General features: G+C 39.9%; 1 protein-coding gene across 1 annotated transcript; it reads right to left on the bottom strand.

Moving 5' to 3' along the window:
* Positions 1–1,510: 1,510 nt before the first annotated feature.
* ASTL (astacin like metalloendopeptidase) lies at positions 1,511–17,108 on the bottom strand. Its single transcript, XM_054068222.1, has 13 exons — positions 17,063–17,108; positions 11,328–11,352; positions 9,437–9,453; positions 8,894–8,918; positions 7,720–7,791; positions 6,586–6,720; positions 5,808–5,925; positions 4,852–5,030; positions 4,646–4,730; positions 4,326–4,453; positions 3,314–3,435; positions 2,661–2,886; positions 1,511–1,673 (listed from the first exon to the last, which is right to left on the bottom strand). Exons 1-13 carry the CDS (start codon positions 17,090–17,092, stop codon positions 1,639–1,641), a joined length of 1,197 nt encoding a protein of 398 aa, XP_053924197.1. The 5' UTR covers positions 17,093–17,108; the 3' UTR covers positions 1,511–1,638.
* Between the last annotated feature and the right edge of the window lie 8,967 nt (positions 17,109–26,075).

The raw sequence follows: 26,075 nt of genomic DNA, 5'->3' as shown, positions 1-26,075 counted from the left end.
CTGAAATTCTTCTCAAAAAAAAAGAGCTAGGATGTTGGTGCTTGCAGATCTGCCAGTAGATTCTGACTTTGCAGTACTATTTCCTCCCTTTTGTGTTGTAGGGGCTCAGGAATAACAGCTGTCAAATATTTTTCTCTAGAACTGCATCTTTAACAATATTTCCTTTTATGATGTGTTGATTGCAATGCTTTACTGCTGAGAGTAACTAGAACAATATATCAGAAGCTGATCCCCTCTGGGATGTCTGAGGAACTGAAGAAATGTTTCTTCTAAAACAGTCTCAAAACTGCTTTCTTCAGAGACATTTGCAGACCCACTGTGGATAAAGAAACAATCTTCAATAGAATTAAAAGTTTCTCTGACATCAAGAAGTGACTGATGCTTGATCAAACAGTTTAAATACAAACTGGGCTTTGAGGAAATTCTTGGAAATTGAGTATTTTTGTTACCTCCTTTAACAAAGGAAAAGAGATGGATAATTTAGTATTTGCTGTAGAAATTCTACTCTGAGATTCAAATACATTTCCAACTGTTCTTTTTTAGAAATGTATTACTGTGAGAAAAATTCCAGGGTTCCTAGTGTTACAGAGTAAGAACAGGAAAGGTATTTGCTTTTTCTTCATATGTAAACATACAAGTATTAAATACCTATGTTAGTCATACATTTATCTGCCTATGGTACAAGAGCAAAATAGCAGCCTATTTTATTCGCAGATCTGTTACAGGCTTGTTTTGGTCAAGAGGAAGTCATTTTAAGTGTGATTGCAGGCAAAGGCTATGAAATGAAATGAATTCTCTAGGACCTCTGTCAGTTTTCCAGCTCTCTGTCCTTCTTATAAGATCAGAAGAGGAGACTATAGCTTCTTGCCTGTCAAAAAATTTCTTCCCTGAAGAGCTGAAGATGTGCATGAACTCTGGAAGTGTTATTTAGTCCACCTCCTGTCCTGTGGTAGGCTTAATTGTATCTGTGGACCAGAAGTGGTTTGTGGTTAGGCAAGCACCCTTTTCTGGCCCCTGCCTACCAGAACTGTACAAGGAAAATTGCAATATGAAGTACCAGTCCTTTACTGGCAACATTTTTGTCTTGTCGATCTTTCTTGTGATTTAAAGATATTTAAAGATATTGCAGGATTGTTAAGGGAGTTGTCGTTTTTGGAAGCTTGAATGTTAGGCTGAGAGAAGTGACAATAAGACCTTTTGCGCTCAAGACTGAAGATTGTAAAGTGAGCTTGTAAAGCTTGGAGCTGTTCTCTTCAGCTAACTAAACCTATGATGATGTCAGTGATACACTTAAGAGATACCCCTGTGGCTGAATGAAGGGGGCTAAGAAGTAAGACCATATTGATAGTGCGTATGGGTGGAAGGGACTACTGAAAACAGAAATGGAAACAGTTTTTAATAAAGCTTTTTATTCAATTGTTAAATAGCAAGAGGTAATAACTTAACTGTGCAGACAAAAGGGGGAGGACGCTGGATGCAGAGAATTCATACATTTATACGGCTTGGGGAATAAATTTAACAGGAAGGTAAAGGCTTTGATTCTTAATAGAATTAAATTTCATACTGATCCAAGCCAGGATAAGAGCAAAGTAGGAAACATAATTTCAATATTCACAGAATATGTTCTTCTTCGTTACATCAGTTGTGGCTGCTAGGTTTTCTTTGGGTCCTCACTGTAAATGAAATAAGAGAATACTTAGCTTTCAGAGCTCTGTGAAAAAAAAATGTATTATCTCTGAAGTACGTAGATGTTAAATCACATTTTATCTGTTAACTAGGGTAATTTTATAGTTGATGACACACCAAAGTGGCATGAGGAATTTTCTTACTCTTCTTTCCTCCCATAGCTACAGTGGACAGAAATAGATGCTATATAAACTGCAAACCTGCTTTTTTGGTTTGTGTGTATAGCTAAGTTACTGCATTTTAGTGAATTTATGCAAATTGTCTGTGTGCTTGGTCTTATCCTATGACAAAAAAAAGGTCATGAGACATAGCTAAATTTTCTGTACAGTTGCTGTTGGCTATATATATGTATACAGGCATCTCTTTATTCCAGTTGATACATGCTAGCTTGGAAGTCTAGGGTAACTTAATTGCATAGCTATGGCCTTAGTTATGAATTAAATGAGACTAAAGAAAATGTGTTTTAGGTAGATACATTTCTGGGATCCTGACTGTGTAAATACTGCTTGTCTTGTTGCAGAGGGGCTGGGTGACATGGCTCACCATAGAACTGTCTTGCCTTTTGAACTGTGTGATTAAAAACTGTATATTTTTCGGAAAGGCAATGTATATAGATTTTACATTATGATTTAATCTCATTGGACTGTGCCAGTAACAGTAGCAGTAACATTATATTGATCACACCCTTAATGACAAAGGCTTTGAAGTGGCATGTATCTGAGAGACAAGGCAAACAGTGAATCACCTGGCTAACACCACTTGTCCTGAGCATGGCCCCATCTGCCTGAATGAACAAACAGTATCAGTGTAGGACGGATCCATTATATCAAAAGCAAGGTAGGAACTGGTGGCTCTGGCAGACATGAGTTCTTTAAACTATGTTTTTCCAAATGTCATGTGAAAAGAAAGGTAAAACACCTGTTGATTTGACACGGATTGTCTGTCTTTGCCATTCTCCTTGTTTCCAGACCTACCAGAATTAAAGATGGCTTGGAAACCAGAAGCTGTTTCAGCACCATCTGTGACGAACTCTATGAGCATATGATTACCAGAAGCAACTATGTCATTGGGTATCTTTGATCCACAGGTCTTGTCCATCAGAACTGCAGAACCCTTGGTGGATCCATCATAAACTTTAACATAATCACCCTGACAGCCTCTCGTTGTCTGCAGCTCAAAGGCTTGAAAGTGCAAGGAAATCTGGAAGGGAAGAGAAAAGCAGCCTTTAATATACACGTATGTGAGTTCTTTCGTGGAGTGTCCTTTACAACAGACAGAATCCAAGCTGTGGAAAAGCCCAAACTCAAACTGCTTACCCAGCCTTGCCTCTCATCCCCTGAAGTCGCAGCGTTCAGATCTAATGGGCCTGTGACTGAATGCTCCCATTCTCAGACTGCTTTGTCTTGATTTTGCAAACCTGAAGCCCAACATATGGAGGTTTTCCAAAATCACAACTCTGCAGCTGTCTTTGCCTATACCTGGCTTAAGGACATGAAGAAGAAGTAGAGACTAGTCTGAAATCTCTCTCATGGAAAAGATCTTAGCTAGCAACTGGTATAAAGACAAAGCACAAAATGCTTGACATAAAAAAAAGTAAGGTCAGCTGTATTTCAAGACCACTATTAACCTGTGTATTTCTGGCTCGAGTTCGGATGAGCCAGACACAGTTGGTGTTATCTGAGTAATTTCTTGGGTGGTTGGAAGATCTCAGTGAACCAAATGCTGCATCAAGAACAGCGCTGCAACGACCTGAGAAAGAAAGAGTATTTGCTTCAGTGCCAGACTTACAGAAGCTTCTGCTCATTTACAATTACAATCTCTTCAGAATGGACTGATCTCCATTTTCTAAACTGCCAGCATTCATTTCAGTGAGCTGTTATGTCTTGATTAAAATGAAGAATCAATTTGTCCTGATTATGAGAGGTTTCTCTTTGCTGCAATTGGTGACATCATTTTCCACCGAGATGAAGAGGTTAAGTAATATTAGAAGATTCAAGTGCAAATATGATGTCTCTGCAATGCTTAAATTCTATGCTTAGGAGGACGTGGGCTTTCCTCTGTGCAAGGGGTAATACTTGATTTATAATATTTTTTCACTTTCACTGAATAAATATCTCTGAATGTATGGAATAATTTCTTCTAGCACACGTTAAAATTAGAAATACATGCAGATTTAGAATAGCAGCTTAAACATTTGAAAATTGGACAAGGCATCGTGAAACTGTTCTAGTTCAGAGGAAACTGTTTTGGTTTGGCTCAGGTCTTAAATAAAAACTGCAAAGAGAAACAGAGGTATCTGGTGGATTGTGAAGTTTATAGTTTTCTCTCAAGCTGTAAGAAACTGAATTACTCCAGCAAACCATACACTGTGGTATGCAGTTAGGCCAGTTATGCAGCAGCCACTTACACCAATAGTGAATGTGTTTGATTTAATTTAGAAGCAGAAAACACTTTCTCACTAACCACAGTGTGCCTCCCTCTTCACCTTTGCATTTTCCGCCATAGTAACCGTAATAGGTACCATGAATTTAGGAGAATAGTCTCAGTCTTTGATGAAAAACTGCTGCCTCTGCTGTGTGCCCAAATGTCTCTCTGAAGGATCTGAGCAGAATATGAAAGAATAGCTGTAAGATACTTACTGCAATTGTAAAGTTTGTTGATTTTGGCCACGTCCAAGTTGCTCAGTCCTTGCCTCTGTCCAATATGTACTGATCTATCAGGAATTGGTACAATAGTTGCTTTCCCAGTGGTATTAGTGAATGTGAATCTGCAAAAAAAACCCAGCAAGCTAAAGGATTATGGATTAATCTTAGAAAATGGCTTGCCTGAACTGACTCACAGTGTTTTTGTCAGAGAAGGAAATGGGCAAACTGGTGATTAGGAGAGAGTTATTATACAAATTAATTCCAATGTAAGATTTGAGTTCCAAAAAAAAAAGCAATGCCATGCTGCTACTTACGGGCCATAGTGCATTACTGAGGAATAGTCATATGGAAGACCCAGGTTTCTGGAATTTTCAAATTTCCTGAAGTCTGGTCTGTCAGCTGTAATATACAATATTGTACTTGAAGTACGTTTCTCATCTACTCCCTTCAGGGAAAAGAGCTGAGAACAATAGGATGTATCTACACCACTTTCTGCATTGAGGAGTTTGAAGATATTTACCTGGACTGATGTACTCCCACATGATCTTTACATGCCTATCCCTGTCACTTCGAGAATGTTCATGCAAAAAGCCCAGAGCATGGTCCAGTTCATGTTGAATTATTCCTTTCCACATGCAGCCTCCTTTCATCACAGAGACAGTCTGTGCACCTCCAACTTTCCCATAGTTGGACCAGCAGCTGAGAGAGGCATTAGAGAAGACATGTTTTTTTTATTGTCAGGCAGGCCAGCAAAGAGACACGACATAGAACCTTGATTCACATGCATCCTGTGGGAGTGGAAGGATTTCTTATTTTCCACTGTGACGGTCAGAGTCTATAGAGGGACAAAACTGAACATGGTATAGAAAAAAACAAAGTATGGTCATGGCTAAAGCTTCCTGGAAGCCCTTCATTAGCAAGGAGAGCCCTTCATTCTGACTTTCTGTACAGAGTGACTTTAACTTCCTAAAAGTAACATTTTTTTTCTCCAAAATATTGAACTTTGTATCAGACCTGGAGCTAAGATGAATAGCACTTTCAAGCTAATGGGTGTTGAGCAATTCTCTGATAGGCTCAAATTCTGACCCTAACAGCCAGCTGTGTGATTCAGAGAATTGTTTATTTCATAACTTGAAATTGGTTTTGCCTGTAAAAATAAGACCTATGGTAATCTGTTAAATGTTATGTTCAAGTATGTATTATACCACACAGAAAACATGAGCTTGGATGTTCTTTCCATCTTAATGATTCTTTCCCATGATCTGCTTCACTTCAGTGCCTTCAGTGGCTTCCTGATGTAATGGCTGAGGCATTGCACAAACAAGGTGTTCAAGGAGGACACCTTGGCACTATGAGAAAACATAAGGTATCTTCTCTAAATCCATTCCTCTTCCATCTCTAAGGTTTCACAGGATAAGTGTAGTGAAGAATTGGAAAACAATGTGAAATAACTTGTTAATTTATCATTTAACTCACCCATCAGCAGATCTAATGTTCAAGTAGTCACGTTCTGTCTTGCGCTTCACAAAATTAATACAGGTCAGTGTTTCAAATTCTGCCATGGCCTCATGAATCCCCCTTATGTGGCTTTCCTCTGGATAAGCAAGAGTTAATTTGGGGGGGGTTAACCAAGGACAATAGCAGGTGCCATTAAAATCTCACATGTGCTCAAACACAGGGAAAATGAGGAACAGAAACATTAGCCTAGGCTCTTTCTTGCCTTTTACTCAGTAATGGATTTCATTTAAGATATTAATAACCTGTTTAAAGATCCTCTTTATTTAAGTATTTATCCAAATGGATTCAGGTGGGAGCCTTTTTTTTAACCACTACTTGTTTTAAATTATAATGGTAATTGCTGATATACCTTCTAATTGTACACTTAGAGACAGCTATGAGAAGCTGTTTTGCTGATGAAGAGTAGGCCATTGAAACCACACTGCAATAAGCATGAAGCTTATAAAGGCAGGTATTCCGGCAGGTACCATTAGGGTGAACGATCATTCTTGTCTTCAGGAGTCCAGGCTCAAAACATTATGGATTCAAACTCCTCAAGGGAATTTTCTCTCTTTTCTTTTTTCCTGTTCAGGTCTTTGTAATTTACAGTTCACCTGTACTTGCACAGTACAAGCAAATCCTTAGAGTTGATTTAATCAACTGTTATGTGGCCACTAAAAGTAGGTTTCTACCTGAAGCTTATTGGATAAAATCTATTAATAATTTAAACAAAAGAATTATGGAAATATACACCCACCGTAAGTAGGATCCAAGACATAGGGAACACGAACTATCCCATCTCTGGATTGAGGCCAATTGCACTGACGACAGTTGATGGCACTACGCCTCCTTTGTGGAACTATGTCACCTTCTTGCAAGAACTGAGAGCTGTCTATGGTGAGAGAGAAAGGGTGGAAAAATCTGAGCCATATATTGCTGGAAGCTGGCCGAGCACACTTGGAAAAACGTCACTCAGAAAAATCCTTTTCTACTTTTCCCTAGGCATCTGCTATGGGCTGGCATGAGAAATGGACTATTGGGCTACATGGACATTATCTACTTCCCTACATTTGCTTCTGTGTCCTTTGCTAAGAGGAGGGGTGGAAAGCTCTAACTCTGTTGTATGGGTTTGAGGTAAGACAGGAAATGACTGAAAACAGTTGCAACAGTGAGAGGGATGCTGTACTTTGGTACTATTTCTTCACCCATCATGTGACACTGAATGAATGGCATCAGTTGTCTGGCCAGGAAGAGTGCTGGGCAAAGGCAGGAGGTGCCAACAAGTAAAGACAAGAGGGCAAGCAAACCAAAAAGAGAAGTGAGTATTGTTTAGAGAAAACTATGTTTGATGTCCATTCCTACAGGCGGTGGTAAAGTTCTTGAATGACTTCTAAGGGGAAAATTGTGAGAAACAAGCTGATAGAATGGGGAATGTTTGGAATAGGAAGTCTGGTGCAGGGAGCATGGAACTGACCATGGATTATCTAGGAGTCTGTACTACAAAGCCATGTGATGACTGAATGCAATTGATGCTTGATTTCAACAAAAAGGCAGTTAAATAATAAAGCATCCAAATATTCAAATTCTCTTTTTATGGCCAAAGAATGCTAAAGATGTCAAGAGCTAAAGCTGAAGAAGCTGACTGGATAGTTCAGTTTCTTCCACACTTAGTATTGTCTTCAGTAATGACACTATAGATGCCATGAGACTTTAACAGATCACACAGACAAAATAATCCCTACAGCCAGTCTCTGGGTGTCTTTTACACAACTGTGTATAAGATGGGAAAAATATTTGCACAGACTGTGGTAAGACATTGTCTGTCCCCTCACCATTGGCCTCAAAAAGCAACTAAGAGAGACCCATCATAAGCAGGGCTTGGAGGCATTACCTTTGTTAATTTTCAGAATTCTGTTAAAAATTACTTCATCCTCGGAGTCAGTCTCTGTAGGCAATGGAGATTCTGAGCAGAAACACAAGAATATCACTTTTTCATTCCCAGGGCAAATATGAATCCTGATTTTTGACCTGGTAACTTAGTCACCATCTCTGGAGGTATTTAAAAGATGTGTAGATGAGGTGCTCAGGGACGTGGTTTAGTTGCAGATAGGAATGATCCAAGACGTCTTTTCCAACCTGGTGATTCTACCATTCTAAGTTTTCAGGATCTGAGTTAGTTCAAGTCCTAATTACAGTGATGCACATAAAACTTCCAGAGCCTATTTAGAGACTGGCATGGCATTCAGTCATGTATATATTTGCTCAGTGACACAATCTTGTGAACTTCCCAACAGATGTGGTTGTGGCATTAATCCATTCCCAAGAGCCATTATCTTTCAATCTTTCTTTTTCTTACACCCCTCTCCTCCCTTTCCCCCCCCCTCCCCCCGGCAGACACCACATTTTAATACCTGGACCTTTTGTCTCTTGTAAGTCTGTATTGTCCCACCCAAGTAGTCAGCTGGCTGCGTGGCTCCCTCTGTGCGTTCAGACAGTACAGTTTTCCTTCTGCATGCATAGTTCACGCTCAACCCCCCACAAACACACACGCAAGACAACAGGAGCAAAAAAGGATGGAGAGCAGTCCTGCTACTTGTTGCTGGACATGATGACCTCTTGAAAAACCCTTGAAACCAATAAAATTGGAACTGCAACCTTGTTCCATTATGTCCCCAGCTAAGGCCAGCATTCACTAGTCCTAGGCCTTATAAGTAGGTAGAATCAGCTGAGTCTGAGCATCATGCAACAAGTCTTAACATCAACAAAAAGCACAAGCACATGTTTTCTGCACCTTCTGTAACCTTTGGAAGAGACTTAAATCAGGAAATTATTTAAGCAGAGCTATTTTTAGCAAAAGTAACAGCTGAGGTTTTTAACAAGCCCAAGCAATTGGCCAAGACCAAGGAACTCTGCTTTGCATGAAATATTACAGTGAGGACATGAATTTAATTTTTTTTTCCTTGAGATTGGTTTGTGTTAAGCATTTGTTATTTTCTGGATTAACTGAGTAGTTAACAATCAGTATATCCTATCAAATACATACAACTAAATAGAATCATACGTACCATATATATCCTCTTGTGTAGTAACCTGCAAGAATGATGCATTCGTGTTATCTCACACTTTATATTAGAATATAAATAAATTACAAAATAAATAAAAAAAATAAGTTTAAGATCTTCCAGCTGTATCTACGTCCCTGCTAGTAAGAATGCAAGGCTGATGAAATAACCAACTAGATCCTCCAACTATCACCTCACAACACAGCAGCAAAAGCTGCAGTGCATACTGCTTCTAGGGATCTGTGGGGCTGGTATTCAGCTGTGGGGGTCATGTCTGTGGTGAAACATTGCCATACTGCTCTTGCTTTATAGAAATAAAAAGCAGTTTTGAATTTTCTCTATGACCTCAGTAAAGCAAAAATTCCTGGGCTACATCTGGACGTTGTGGAACAATAAGTGGAATAAGGATGGAAACTGCTCACTCCGTTACACTGTTGATGTGAGAAGACTTTCCTGCACAGATGGAGATAAGAGTGGAGTACACAAGTCTTGACCTCACAAGCTGAACCTCAAAACTACCAAAAGAGCTGATTTAGCTGTCCTTACCTCAGTGGGTTCTGTTGCTGCAGAAAGCAAGGAAGAAAAAAGACAAGAAAACGGGCAAATTAGATTCTGAATGCAACCTCACAATGTTCAATAGCACAAGCCACCTCAGCCATGGGAATGCTTTTGGCACGTCCCTTTGCTTGGAGGTAAATGGGGTACAGTATCTGACGCAGAGTCACAGAAATTAAATAGATATTTAGACAAACAGCTATGAAAATTCCTAGCAGATCATTGTGAAGGACAGAATCATAGTCATTTACCATCTAAGAATCAGCAAAGCATTTTATCAGATTCGGTGTGGAAAATGATAAACTAGGGAGAAAAATATGCTTCATCCCTAGATTTCATTGCAAAAGATGCAGGCTAACCAGCTCAACAAACTTCTCTGGTTTACAGTTTCAAAGAGCAAAACTATGAAATTGGATGAAGGCTATAATTTAGCACGGGATAAATAATCTCAGCTTCAGTATGTACTTGACAGCAGCTTGGAACCATTTTGAGTACTGAAGTGGCATTCTATTCTGTGTGTTTTAATTTCTACCTAATGTCAACTTCTAGATACAAACATGGAGGTAAAAATCTGATGTGATATATAAATTACTGAGCAAAAACTTCGTTGCTATAATGTAAAAATTTAGAAATTGCGAGGACCTCTAGAGGTCATCCAGTCTGTCTGCTTTCCCTAAGGCACAAGCATTTTTATCTGTGTTATTCCGGACTACAGTTTGTTTGACCTGTTCTCAAGTATTATGGAAATGCTGCAGGCCTTTCTGGCAATCTCTTTTGCCAATAATTGCACTTTTCCTTGTCAAAATTTAGACCCTTTCTTTCTTTCTTTCTTTCTTTCTTTCTTTCTTTCTTTCTTTCTTTCCTTCTTTCTTTCCTTCTTTCTTTCCTTCTTTCCTTCTTTCTTTCTCTCTTCCTCTTTTTCTTTCATTTTTTTTTTAATCAAACGCTGACACAGTTGTTGTTGCCTAAATGTATTAACAAGAATTTGAGCCAAAAAGGCTTCAATGTGTCTTTCCAGACAGGTTATTGCTTCAGTTACATGACAATGAAAATCCACTGTAATGATGGTGGTTTATTATAGAAAAGACCAGTCAGTTCCCAGAAGAGATCGAAGAGATATATGGTATCTAAAAAACTTCTGCAGGAAAGCATGTTTTTAAAATGGATTGAACAGATTCAGAGTTCATGCACCCAATAAGCACTAGATTAATTGACTAGTCAAGGTCAGTGGAAATTAGGCTTCAGATTCCTAAGCACATAAAGAATGCAACCCCTTTTCAAGATCCAAATGCGACATCACTGTCATGTCCTTGATCAAATGAGCATCTACTGTGATACAGCTTTCAAAATGATGCAATTCACTTTTTCCATGCACTGCCACTGTTGAAAGATGTCTCAAAAGGCACAAAAAGCAGTAACAGTGGTAAATTAAAACTCATTGTCTGCGTTTGTCCCAGTAACCCCGCAACTTGGAGTCCCAGCAGCTGACTACTTTGAATTCAAGCATGTCCCTCAGACAGCTCCAAATATACTGAGGAGTAATTTTACAACATTCCTTTGTTTCCATGCCATAAATAACAGTTCAAAAGAAGAAAGGTACCAGAAGGTATCAAGATGTCTTATTAAAATTTAATTTTCAAGCCTGTGAAAATACATTTAAATTAACCCAACAAACCATTCTCCAGAAGTATGTGTAAAGCAGATCTGTGTGAAAACATATCTGTAGTCAGGCCAATAACTAAGAAATACAGACTTTTTCAGAAGGCCTGAGAGTAGATGTTTTCACATGCTCTAATATCAAGTCACTCACACACAACAAAGTGTGTGATACACAGTCAAAAACTAACAACTGTCTTTAAAATACAGCATAAATCCTACTTACTTGCTGTGCTGTTTCCATAGGTCTCCTGCAAAACAAATAAGTAGAAAGCATTATTTTTCCATAGCTCATAAATGCAGCAACGATGGCATCAAGATCAGGCCAAAGGGAGGAACTGAATTATTAGGTTCACCTCATACAGTAAGACATTAGTAATATTTTTCTTGTGGGATGTTTATCAAAATCAGTCTCCCCAGCTTCACTCCAGGAAGAACAGGTCAGTTAGAAGATAAAGCACAGCTGCATGAAAATGCTCGCACCTGAATAGGGAAACCCAGGGTAGCATGAAGCAGAAATGCAGTGAAGACTAGGAACATCTTCAGATCTACCCTCCAGTCCTGACAAGAGCACCAGTGCTCCTCTTTATCTCTACCCATTCAGGAGCTCTGCTGCTAGATATACCAGCAGAGCCTGCTCTGCCAGGGCTGAAAAGCATGCATTAGCCAATGGGGATCCAAGCAGGAAGCAAACTTCTTTTGTACCCTCAACAGTCAGTTTAGCCTTGGGGCATCTCTTGGTGCTGTGCTATTGCAGTCATTGGGAACTACAGTATCCCTTGCCTTCATACTGTCATTCATGCTGCTCCCTGAAACTGGATCAGCCTGATGCTTGTGCTGTCATGCACTTCCTCTGTTTCTTGGAGAGATCTTTCCTTAAGTGTTCAGTTTAGCTGATACCACCTTATGTCTGGATAACTTTCCAAATTACTGTAGTGGAGAGATTTCAGATGGTGAGTGACTTTTTTCTTAATGCCACAGAAAGCAGACAAGGCCATGATGGTATCGTGATGTTTTGGAATATACAACACAGCACTACTCAGTGAGGTCATGTCTGGGTCTTCCCAGGGAAAATATCCTTCATCTTCTCAGCTTATGGTTCTATAGTTGGAATTTTTGTTTCCTCCTCTGTGTATTTCCTGGTGTTCATAATATCAGGAACACTTTCTTGGCTCTATTATTTCTAGCACTCTGATAGTTGTAGTTGCCTTGGTGAGCTTTGTGACCAGCAGCCAGAGAAGAAAGACAGCAGCAACATAAGCAGCACTTACTCACTTTGAGAATGATTGAAAGATCTGCTGCTAGCTGGACTGCAACTTCTCCAGAAGTGGATGTAGGAAACAGTGAGCAGACCTAGCTAGATTGACTGAGCCTTTTGTCACAGCAACCTCTTCTTACAACCTCTTCTCACAGCAAAGCTCTGCTTGGTGAAGGTGCAGTAGTTAAGGAATTATCTTGTTTCTGGTACTCGCTTGTTTTGTGTCAGAGTACAGTTTTTACCCATGGAGAGGGAAACCGAATTATAGGAGGTACATATTCTGTCTCTAGACCATACTGGTGCTCAGGTATTCTCAGAGTAAGTTTTAAATCTACTTCCACTATTATTCCATCTTTCTCTCTGTGTTGAATATGACATTGTAGAAGTTATCCATACTGATGAATGAATCAAGAAGCAGCAGAGGTCTTTTCACCTATTTGTAGCCAAGTCATGCCCAGTCAAGTCTAGGAGTTACATGGAAATGTAACCTGGATTGCATTGGTGGGGTTTACTCCTCATTTTAATGGAGAAGAGTTCACAGTTACACAGTGCTGACTTTTAGGAGAGTCTGAGCTGACCAAGTCAAAGTATGAACTTTCATTTCTCCCACAGGGAGGCAGCATAGAGGCATACTAGTTTTTCATCATTGCATTCTTTCTCTCCCTGCATTCGTGTTCAAGTAAGGTGTGCCCTAGGCACTGGGTAGGAAAAAGCAGGGTAGCACATGGTCCTTGTGACCATGAAAGAACAAAGATCAAGCAGGCATTGTCAGCATGCTAATCCTGCTGACACAGGTAGTTTGTGTGTCCTCTGTGCACATAAATGTTAGTGCTAAGCAATGCGAAGTGCCTTTCTTCATATTCGCGTTTCATAGGGATGAAAATCTTTCTTGTGCTGAAGCATCTTTGTGCAGCTCTGGTCTGCAGTCCTAGAAAGGTTCTCAAGGCTTCTCACTCAGTACAAGTGCAAAAGAGATGTCTAGGATGCTAGATGTCTTGGTTTGCCAAAATATACCAAAAAGACACTGCAGAATGGGGCTTGTGTATAATCTGCTTCCATTAGACTTAAGGGGAAAAATGGGAAAGGTCAGACTGCCCTCAGGGAAAACCAGTTCAGAAGCAAAAAGAGGAATTAGAGATAGTGAGGAATACAACAAAGTTAAAAAGCAAGTTAGGAATCTTAGCATCTTTGTAGCATGCGATTGGGAAAATACCACAGCCTCCTGAGTAACTGATTAACTGCCAGTGCTCAGGAAAGAGAAAGGGAACTGGGCTGGCAAAAAAAGATGCTGCACATTTTATGTTGGACATGCTAATATGCTGACATATTAAGCAGTTCATCACATAGATTGCTGCATGCCACCTTTTCCATATACACACAAGAGAGCGAGTGAGAGTGCTGTCACTTATGCCTGCTGCCCATCCTGAAAATCTTATCAACTTTGGTTGTGCCTGATACTTAGGTTCAATATTTGATTGTTCTCCTAAGTGTGCTATTCACAGATGCAAGAATTCTGTCAGCAAATAGAGCACTGCTCCTGAAAGACCGCTACAAAACTTGGAGTTATGCCTAAGGAAATACACTGATTTGCAGAGACCTATATGCATAACCAAGATAAGATTTTACAGACATTCCAGTGAAAAAATGTATTTTCTCTTCTGTTCCATATGGGAGTTCACTGTAAAATATACACAGCTAAAATCAAAACAGCAGGTATATAAAAATTACAACACTTCTGTAGACATCTTTCAAATTTTGCTCATCTGCCATTTACTTGTATGTTTTATACAATTATTATTCTCTATAGAGTGTTTCATTGTAATCAGCTCCCAAAATGTAATGTAAACCATCAAGACCTAGTTACAAAAAAGAAATTGTCTATTATAACTGACTACTAGCTACTAATTCCTTAGCAGAGCATCTACACATCCTCCATGATATCAATAGCTAGCTCTAGATGTTTCTGACTATGTTTCTGCTAAAGAACCCAAACCTGAATGATGAAAATTAGCTTATTATTGATCAATCACTTTTCTATTCAAAGACCAAATATAGAAACTTTGATCTTCAGTTTGTCATCAGAAGAAGACAGTGAAGAAAAAAGGGTTTTTTGTTGTAATGGAATGGTTTTTGCAAAAGAAAAATATGCAGTTGGAAAAAAACTCCCCAAAACGTAAGAAACAAACAAACTGGAACAGTCAAAACGTTGTAACTTTTAAAAAAAAAAGTTGAAACAAACATGATTTTAGTTTCAAAATCAGATTTCAAGGTGGAATTTAGTGAAACGTGGTTTAGCAATTAAACTAGCATTTGTAATGACAGATGATCCAATGATTATTTGGGCTGAGGGAGGGGAGTAGTGGTGATGAAACTGGGACTTTAATTTGGACAACTCTAGTAATGAACTTCTGATTCTCTTGAAAAAAACAACAAATTCCTTTCTTTAATCGGGAGAAGCCATCTGATTGTCTGCTGCCCTTAGGTGAAGAATGGATGGATCAAAGGTTTTACATGATGTTTCTAGCCTGTAGAACAATGTTATGCTGATTGCAAAGGAATCCATGTGATGGGGTAAGGTGAGAGCTGTTGGAGTGGTGCCTGGGGTTATCTTTGGTCTCTCTACCCTCTGAAGGAAGACCTGCCATCACAGGTGCTGCTGGAGCTGCACACTTCCAGCACTAGGGAGGTCTCCTGTCTGCATCTCCTTACGACAGACTGCGCAACACCAGCCAACTCCCCTGCTTGGTCTCATAGTCTGTGAGAAAGTGTCTGCTCTTACCAATAAGTAATTTCTTTTCATGTTAGCGGTGCCATGAAAGTTGTTACCTTTGTGAATTCTCGTTTGACAATTTAACTAAAGGAATCAAAACATCGTCTCATTTCTGCTTCTCAGATAAGTCCATGGGAGCTGATTGTGTGTGAAAAGCGAAAAGCATCAGATCTCTGCCTTTAGTGTACACAGATTCTGCCTGGTGAAAAGTCTATTGGTAATTCTAGTCATTGTCTCTCACAAATATGCTCCTGTATGTTAGCAGCAGCAGCAGCAGCTAGCTACACTTCACCATAGCTTGTTTTCTTTCCTCCATACGTCATCAGAAAGGCAGACTGTACTGCCTATCTCAATATTTCTGTTCATTTCTCACTTCTTGGTTTCCTGACTCTCCTGTCTCCAGGATTTTTTAGTATTTCAATGGGAGTCTTGAGAAGGCATTTTCAGTCTTGCTGTGTTTTTTTGAGTTCAGATTCCTCATGCCGTGTGAGCATCACCATGAATTACACCCATTTGTCAGGTTAGTGTATAGCTTTGCTTCCTCTTCTGAGAAGATAATTTGTGGTTCCTCTCATGCCTCCTGAGCAAGTGGTTTTGGACACCTTCCCCTGCTGCTTCTGACTTTATCTGGATCCACAGAAAAGTACTCTGGGGAAAGCTAGAGTGTAGCCTTTGCAGTCCCTGTCTCTTTTTAAGAGAACTGCTATCTGGGCAGATGGTGGTGCTTAAGTATTGACATTGGAAAAATTGGTTAATAATAATCTTTGAACTGCTAAAGAACAAAGAATCTCCTTGTTGGTCCCAGAGTCTTTTGCTGAAGAGAACACATGCCTCTGAAGAAGAAACTGTTGATCTTTAACAGCTTTCACCACCATAAATGAATGATATGTGTGTGTTCCAGGACACTGCAGGACAGCCAGCAAGTTTGTTTCACTCGTTGTCAGTTGCACAGGTGTTAGCAAAACCCAGTGGGTCTCAGGCAGCCAGACTGGGGGGAACTGGGGTCTGGACTGGCCCAGCAGGGCCTGCCACCCTGTCAGGTTGGACAGAGGTGCTGCTCGGAGCTGGGGATAACAGGAGGAGGGACAGGACTAGCAGGTTTGCTGCAAGGGAAGCTGGAGGAGTGCTGGCAAAGCCAGAGGAGGAAGCAGGGAGGAAGGCTTGAAGGCTTCACAGCTCTGTGCTGGCAGACACACAGACACACTGGTTTGCACAGTACAACCTCAGCCCAGGCTAAGCACCTCGTTGCCCTTCATTGCTGCAGTTTAACTTTTGCAAGGAAATAATTCACATTTTAACATCTACAACTATTCCTCAAGATTTCATAGTGTCTTCAGTGATAGAACCCCCCTTTACCCTTTTCCAGTTCCTGGAGGCTGCCTGTTCCTCAATTAGCAGAAGGTTGGCTCTCTCTTTGTGCTGTGCTAGTGCTCCTGCTATCAGCACATACAAATGCTTCAGAAATCGTTGCACATTTACTCTTTCAGCCCTCCGACTTGGAAAGGAAATAAGATTTTTTAACCACTTCACAGCAGGAGGAGATGAATGTGTACACATGCGCACGTAGCCCTCTCCCTTAACATTACTGATTTAACCTAGGGTACCCAGGAACTGCAGAACTTTCCACTGTGGAGCCCGTAAGGATCCCAGAAGATATGGGTGCCAGTTCAGTGCCTTCATCATTCCCTTGGTGAAGATGGGACTTAACAGGGAACAGAGGATGGCTACTATCCAAAACCATACCCGATCTATCTGTGATGCTTCTCCAGGGAACTGTGGCTACATTAATCTTGGCTTACAGCTGTGATTAAAGAAAAAGCTTCCAAGTAGGCCTCTCTTTTCCACCCACCTGCAGAGACGCTGCCATTAGTTACTGAACACATTAAGCAGACAGTGCCAAATTACATGTGGTTACTGTTTCTCAAGCACTTACCAGTATGCTTTCTGTTGCTTGATGAGACATCAGGCAGTCTCTTTCCTTAGAGAGCTTGTAGCTGAAATAAATTAGAGAGGCTACCTTAAGGTATTTTGATGAAGAGAAAACTCTTGCTATGTTTTCATATTTAATTTATTTTAGATTTATGTAATTAGTTGGTATAGGTGTGCATGACCAAACTTCAATCTGAGGGCTTTCAAGTCTAGCCTTTGGGCTTCAGATTTGTCTTTCCTGTAGTTTCCATTCTCCTCAGTGGACTCAGCTTTTTATCTCAGTTCACAGAGTTGTATGCGGAAAAACCACCTATTTGTACTGTAAGATTTGATCTGCAACTCTGGTTTCTTACAGGGATGGTTCTGTTGTGGATCTGCAAGTGGTGTAGTGTGAGTTCAGCAACAAATCAAGGTCAAGGCACTCTGAGAAAGCTACTACTTAGATGTCTGTTGCCATCCTTTACATACGTATCTGCTTTCTGTCTCTGATAAGGAATGTAATGAACAGGATCTGTGAGTATATTTGTATTCCTCCTTTAAATAAGTAAACTCTTTGCAGGAAATTGAAGAAGAGGGTGATGTGGAATATTCATAGTGATTGGTTTCTGCAAAGGAGAGAAGAGTGGAGTATTTATCACTTTCTTTATTCTGATAATCTTTTCTGATCTAGAGGAGAGAGAGCCCTACTTGTTACTCATTTTAAACCACTATTTAAAATGGAGAAGAGAATGCCAGAGTTCATCTCTTTGAGAATTTACGACAGTCATAGAGGCAGACTCTGTTGCCTGCCATTGGATGAATTACGGCTCTGCCCTCAGACCATTGCAATTCTGGTATCTTGAAGTCTGTCAAAGAAACATCACTCCACAAAAGTGCTGGTTTATGTGATGAAATAACTAAAAAAAAGTAAAATTCAAATAAAATATGTATATATTTCAAATTATTAACTCAATGCTTATACTCAATTAACTGAACTATCCAGGAAAACTGTCATGATTTGCCTGACCATGCAACTCACTGGGCAGAAGTATTGATGACCCACCTGTGCTCACAGGAGCAGGACCACACGAAGTCAACTCTGCTGATGGGTATACCTGATTAAAGCACTGACAGATTGAAACTAGTGGGGATGGTCTTTGCTGTCAGTGAAGGTGGTCAGCCGAAAGTTTGAGCTGTTATGAGACGATATCTTTTTCCACACTCCAGAGTATGGTTACTGTAGCAGATAGTTTGCCAGCCTACAGTGATTTAGGTTAGCCTAAATCTAATCATAGTGTAGTTTCTGTGCCACATCGTTTTGTGTCCTGATCTGTGCAGAGTTAGCCAGACCGGGAGAAGAAGTTTGGAGTAGGCTGTTGTCTCTCCTACACACCTTGCCATGCAACAGTTGAAGATTACACAACTGTTCCTGGTCTACAGACAGGAATTGACCTTTCCCTCCTACTGTCTGGTACCAAGTGTGTCTAAAATTTGAACAAAAACTTTGACACAAGATTCATTTATTTTGCTGTAGTTAAGGTGAAATGCAAAATTTAAACTCTGTTGGAACAAAAAGTCTTTTTCTCCTAGATTATAGCTTTGGGGTGATTTAATCTTAATCATCTATTTTTTTCTGATGGTGCCACAGAACACCTCCCGTACTTCAGTGTACAGTACAGGAATTGATACATCATAGAAGTTAACTGTATAGACAGCAAGAAGAGCCTGACACTGACCAAGAAGATGCAAAACTGCTGCTGATATGATATGAATATGTCATGCTGGGAACATTCAAGATCTATGTGCATGAATGGTGAGAGCTTTTGATGTATAACTAGTGTTGTGACAGATGATGTTGGATGGTGAAGGCAAGCTGGATGGGGAAATCATGAGTTGTAGTATGACTATGTTAGACTGAAGCTCATATGAAGTCTCTTGGGAGAAGATATCAGTCTGAAACTGGGATTTCACACTGTAAGAAAACAGATCAGTCAGATATTGGTATGGGCTCTGTAAACTGTTTATGAAATATGACGGAATGGATCAGGAAAATCTCAGTTAGACATAATAGGAAGAAAAGCTATGTATTCTCTCTAAATAGATAACATTTTCATATGGTGAAGGCAGGAGAAGAAAATCTACAAAATGAACAGATAGAAGAAGTGAGAGATGAAAGAGGGGGTAAAGGTTTATGAAAGTAGAGGGAGGCTATAGCTGAGTTTTAAAAGTCACAAGTGTGTCCAGGAAAAAAGGGAAGAGCGTGCTGGCCAGTGTAAGCACAGAAGTGGAGTAGACACTGGAAACCAGAGTGGAAAAAACTGAATCAAATAAGAGAATTTGCAATGAGGGTTTTGCTCTTCACTGTAACTGTGTCAGATTTCTTCCTTCCTATCTGCGGCAGAGCCTCTGACCCACTTTGCACTTTTGGAGCTGGAAAACAATTTACTAAGGAGATTTGAGAGGAGCAAGGAAACAGCTGAGGACACAGGGCTTCAAGTTAGGGAGTCTATTGGAGAGACAACAGTCCTCTCTGAAGTATAATTTGGGCATTTTTTAAAATGAAGGAAATAATTTCCTAGAGCAACTGCAAGGAGCAGACATGAGTGGCTTCCTTCCAAATTTATATGTAATATTTTCAGTCTCGTGTTCGAGGAAGGTTCTACCATGACTGCTCTGGAGATGGAAAGATGTGTACAAAGCAAGTACAGCCCTCTGGGGCAATCACAGGAAATGCCCCTGCACTTTCCAACACAGAAGTGTCTGAAGGTGGTGACTATCTCAAGATCATTTAGATTAGGCCTGACTTTAAAGCTGTCAATAATAGTGCTAGCTGGAGTGTGGAGTGTGAAAGACCTATTTCTCTGTTTCACACTGGACAGCATTGATTCTGAGTAGCAATTACGTGTCAAATTGACAGGGATGAGGTCAGATGTCGCAATGATCTCATCCTGAAAGGCTAAAAATAGTATATATTTCTGCAGATGACAAAACCAAATCCCAGTTTCAACTATTTCAGAGGAAGGTATGGAGGTCAAGCAAGTCACAGTAACAGAGTGGGAAGGATACTGATACTGTAATCAATGGACACATGCCACTCTTTGTGCTTAACTCATTGTCAATAAAATCAATGGAAAGCATCTATCCTGATAGCTGGAGGCTGTTTCCTGAAAAGACTGGTTTTATAGAGAGTGTTTGTCTCCTGTCTGGAATGTCTGGGTACATGATCACCTGTGCCAACTCTTTTTAATAGAGTGCTAGCTAAAATTTGTACAATACCAGTGTTACAGAAAGTGTTCCAAACTCAGAAGAAATATTGTGGTTCACAAGCAATTGCTAGAGGTGAACATGAACAGAAACATGATTTCTCAACTCCAAAACTAGGAACTGTGAGTCTCTCTTATCTGTAACGATTTCCTCCGTTCTTTTCTCAGTCTCCATATCAAAGAACAATATCAAGTAATGATGCTGGAGGGAAAACTGTTCCTGTGGTGTTCCTGATATTACTAACAATAAAAATTGCACTGCAAAAAGTGATTCACATTTAGCACTAAGAATTACCACTGCTGAGGTATTTGCAGCTTCTGCTGATGGGGTTACTTAGCAAAAGACCCCAATAAATGCAGTGAGAAACTAGGTGGAGCAGTCTGTTCAGTGTGAGTTACTACCTGTGCCTCTTTGACAGACAGAGGCAATACATGAAAACTGACTGAGACTCAAAAGAAACATGGAAAGAAAGAATAAGAGGCCAACATCTGCTGCCAACCTGCCACTTCACACGAGTCAGTGACTCAAAATAACATTTCCAAGAATAAAGCTCAGTCTTCTCAGGGCTTTACCTAGAAACTGCAGAAAACAAGATTTGTATAGCATGTGATGTCTGGTAGAATAGCTACCCAGGACTGGAACACAAGCCTCCCTGACCCAATGTCCTCTCTTTGACAGGGGCCAAAAGTGGATGCCTAGAAAAGCATTTAAGAACGAGATAAACACATACCATACTTCCCCTTTGTTTTGAACCTGGATTCAGCCTCAATATTCCCTGCAGTTCTTGAGGATTGGGAAATAGATCCCTAGCCAGTTTCCTCAGTACACTAGGGTTTCAGAGACCTCCTTCTTCTCCCCTTGAAATGCCTCTTTTCCAGGCTGAAGAGCTGTAGCCCGCTTGTTCATTCCTCACCCAGAAGCAGTTCCACACTCCATTCTTGCTTTCTGATCCATCTATGAATTTCTTTTCAGTTTGGTGACATCCTTTTTAGACGGCCTTTTTAATGAGCTTTCCCTTTCTTTCTCTTGAAGTTTCTTCTGCAATGACAGTAGTAGCTGTGATCTGAGACATAGTGAGATGAGGAACATAGCAAGGTGGAAGGCACAAGCCCTGCTGCAAATCCAAAAGGACTGCTTCCCTCATTGGGCTTTCTCCCACAATGCTACCTCCTAAGGACCTGTTATAGGTTATTTTTTTTCAGACCACTTATTGCCACACAGTACTGTACATGCTCCAGCATGGCTCTCATGAAATTTTGCTGCAGATGCGAGCACTCAGCTCTTGTGTAAATCAGACCACGAGGTACCACACTGAGTGTATAGAAAATGAGAAAGAAACACATAACTATTGTTTGTATTTGCAGCTTCTCAAACCTTAAGATCAGCCAGCACTCTGGAATCTTATTTTATTTTATATTCTCCTTCATTGGAAGGAGACATGCATAAAAAGCGTTTTGCTTTTAGTATATAATCCTGATTCATTTCCAGAAATGGGAAGTGAATTTTATGAGGAAACTATCCAGAGTTCATTTGGGAATAAAATAGTATATCTTCCTATACTTAAATATTTGAATACAAGGCTGACATAGAAGTGAATATAACTGAAGTTTTAAAGAAAAACATAATTCATGAATTTCCTGGCTTTGCAGCCTCGATATAGCTAGAACTTTATTAATTTTAGCTAAAAAGTATGAGATCCCAATGCTTTTCTCTGGAAAATTTCTTTACAGCAGTGGCATTTTAAAAACTGAAACTCTAGCATATTAAGCAACTTTAAGAAAGACAACGTCACCTCTAGGAGGCAGTATTTTATTACAAATACACAGTGTATAATTTGGTGATTGACACTTCAGGAGGTTTTGAGGCTTCTCAAATCTCCTGTAGTTATAAAAGAAATATAGTAGAGGAGAAATAAACATACACTTGCAGTAGAAGTACCTGTGTAAAACCAAGCTCTGCTTCTCCAGCCAGCAAGAGATGATTCTCAGCTGAAATTGAGATAGATAGTCAGGCACAAAATATGCCTGGGTTTTCAATAGCAAGTGAGCAGAGTTTGACGGAAAAGCAGAGTATCTGGGTTGTTCATCTGCTCTCAGAGAGATACCCTCCCTTATTTAGGGAAACATTTGCTCATTTGCTTAACTTCACCTGCTAACTAGGAACTTGCTTAACCTAGGACTTGACACTTCACTGAACAACACTTTCCTTTCAGACTTATTTGTTTTCTTTCATACAGGTCTGTTTTGATTCTTTCTCAATCTCCATTGCTAAGGTGCTAAGACCTCACACTAAAGCAGTTAACCTGATGAAGCACAACCATTGTTTCTCTGCTGGGCTTTGTGCTGCAATGAGACTTTCTAAAGCACAGCTGCCTTTCCCTTTGCAAGTGGCCCTTTGGTGCTCCCAGAGGAACTATGATTTTTTTGAAAAATTGCCTCACCCATTAGTACTGTTACAAGACCCCAATCAGGCACATGTAAACATGGAACAACAGAGAATAGCACATTGGTGATGTCATCGGTGGGTAAAGATCTGTTTGACTTAAAACTGAATGAAAACAAATCCCATAAAAATAAGCGGCACAACATTAGTCTTGATTTCAAAACTGCTCATGATGAAGAACCCACCACAACGCCTTGGAAATTGCTCCCACTGAAATTATGCCTATTATTGGAAATCTGCAACATGTTTCTATACTGAGTTTGCCCGGCATTGGCTTTTGGCCATTAGCTTCTGGTAATGTGTTGTTTGCTTGACAGAGGAGGACCTCTATTGTCAAAGATTTATTCCCCAGCTGGGTATTTTGACTGAGTCCCTCCCTTAGCCTTTTCATTAATAAACAGACCAACCTCCTTGAGTCACACTCCTAACCACTGCCTTCCAGACCTTTTTTAATTTATGGGGCTCTTTCTTGAACTCCCTCTAATTTGCACAGCGAGTTTGTGCTCTGCCCAGCAGAACAGGGTGAAGAGCTGTCCCTCAGCACTCACACCAGTGCCCAATTCTCATGTTTTAGACCCTTTTTATTCCTACACGGTGTTGTTCCTCTTACCCTCCTGCTGATCATGCTACTCTTCCTGACCAGTTGTGGTTTTGTCTCCTTCTCCCTACTTTCTAGCACCAAGCCTCCCACACTCTGGTATTATTCATTCAATGTTGCCGCAAGGGACGCAAGAGCTGCCAGGTTTACAGTGGTTGTTGGTAACAGGAGGGACAGGGCAGACTCCTGAAATAGGTAAACAGGCTGACTTTTTCCATGGATCTCCTGAATAGCACAGATTTTAGTCTCAGGACAGTGTGGTGTCCTAGTACAGAATTGTACACCATGAGCCCTACACTGCACCCATGCAACTAGCTGTACTCTTTTGCATGCTAAATCCTTATCATCATCCTGAGGGTAGCAGAGTGGCAGAACGCTACAAACACAGGTACTCTTGTAAGTCTGGAGGTTTCAGGACCTCTATATCCATTAACATCAGCTGAAGGACCACAGCTTGAAGCTCATTTTTTTAAAGCTGATCATTGTGTATCTCCCTTTTAGAAAATTATTCTTTGTTCTTCTCTCAATTACTTCATTCACTTGATTTATATCTACAGGTCTGTTTAGTGACAGTGATGAAGAGGCCAAGCCCACATTCTTCTCACAAATCTTCCTCTTCTTTTGCATATAAAAAGGTAGAGGCAACTGCTTTGTCTCAACAGCACTGCAAAAGCCTATTTCAGTGGTCTGTAATACTTCACCATCTGGTGAAAGAATACTAAACCATTTGGAGGAAGGCAAAAATGTCCTTCTTAAACCATTAACTTCCTGAGGCGAAACATACAAAAGCATAAGGAGGTAGATGTAGTCATTGTAAGCATAAGCCTTTTACCTGCACTTTTGCTTTCGCCATGCTTAATTTTCTTCTTAGAGAAATGCATCACAGCCTTATGTGGTCTTCTGTCATTAACTGACTATTTCAGTGCCAAAAGTTGGTGATGTAAACACCTTGCCATGACCTAATAAGCTTTTTTAAATCATCATCCTGTTCAAACTGTCCCATTTCTGTAGCACAGAATCTCAGCATCTCACCTTCAGGCTAAATCTGACTGGTACAGGGATTTCCCTGCAAAAAAACTCACTTTCCCATTTCCATCTGTTCACTTGCACTTCTGCCTGGTGAAATTCCTCAGTGAGAATCATAGTATGTCTGACAAATACCAGGCCCTGATGGAGTGTGCTGGGTCAGGGAAAGTAGTCTGCAACCATGTTTAATTCAGATGTATGTCAGTTTTTCCTTGTGATAGTGAGGGATTCTGGAACTTTAATTTGTCTCTTCTAATGCCAGAATGAAAGTTGCAAATCTCTGACCTGCTTATTCAAGTGGTTGGCAATTGCATTAAAGGGCTTTTTTTCTGGTAAGGCTTGAAGTAATTCTCTGTGTGATCTATACTACCACTTTTTCACTCAGATAAAGCTTCTTTCATGTAGGGAATGGACCGAAAGGCCCAAAATATCAGTGGAAAAGCTCAACGCATGGGCAGAAAATCTATAAGCACCAAAGGTTGTCCAGTGTCCTGTATTTTGTCATCACAGAATTATTCATGTCTGCAGTATCAAGAGCTGAAAGCCATGTATATGCTTTTGTCATTCTTACACACACCTTGTATTAGAATCTGGAGAAAATACATGGATAGGGTGACTGTACAATATGTTGTCAGGCCTGAGCCTGCTTATAAACTTTAGCTTGAAAAAACAGTCTGTCATCTTTCTGCCTTGGCAAGTCTCTTTCTAATGGTAGGTGTGACAAATAAAAATGCTATTTGATTCTGGACAATATCAGTGTGAATTACCTCTGAGAAAGGTCATTAGCTTGTCTCCATTTTAGCCTACTACTGGTTTAATGAAAAAGAAACAATTTTATTATTGGGTATTAAAAAAAGCAAGTGTAAAGCTAACTCTTAAATACATTTATGGTCCAATGTTTTTAGAAAAGGATGTGTTAAAAATAAGCAACCATGATTGATAGATGCAGTGACTCTGTGCCAAAGCTACAGTTAAATTATGTGTCTGTCCCAGTTACATGCATCCTGGCATGCATAAAATTCTACAGTCTTCAGCCCATCACTTATAAAAGCTCACATACTGCTGATATTCAATGTTTAGTAAAAGCTATTTTGTTTTCCTAGCACTATGAGCAAAACACTGCTGCATGGCCACTATCATTAAAATATGATAGCTGGCAATGATTCTGTACATCTTACATTTTACAGCATATGCAATTTTTGGCAAAGAGAACTTAATCTTCATATATGAGCAGCTAGAAAACATCTTGGAGAGGTATACTATTAAATTATTGTCTTGCAAGGAGATTTTGATGTGACCTTCCTTCCACAGCCTGTAGTAAGCATTTCTTATGTAACTGTCAGAACAGCTTGTAGAAAACTCATGAAGATTGCATCCCAAGAATGGACCAAATGTCTTCTCTGCTCCTAATCTCTCTTAATGTATTTTACCCTTAACAAGGTAAAATGGTTTTCATAAAGTTTCCATATCTCAGGGAACCTGATCTAGCTGTGTTAAATTTCATTACCACCTTGAGAAAGAAACCATCCTATTGATGAAACAGAAGATATCTAAATAGTACATCCATCCTTTTTGTCCTCTTTCAAACTCTTCTTTCTTCATTTCAGGTGGAAGCCTGTGATGATATGGTACATTCTTCAAATTGACGATATGTCCTCATGCCTCTATGATTATGGTGTTGCCTGTTCCAATACAGGCTGAACGAAGT

The sequence above is a fragment of the Cuculus canorus genome, chromosome 5 (genome assembly GCF_017976375.1).
Source record: "Cuculus canorus isolate bCucCan1 chromosome 5, bCucCan1.pri, whole genome shotgun sequence".
NCBI classification, from domain to species: domain Eukaryota; kingdom Metazoa; phylum Chordata; class Aves; order Cuculiformes; family Cuculidae; genus Cuculus; species Cuculus canorus.
This window is presented reverse-complemented; position numbering and strand designations above follow the sequence as displayed.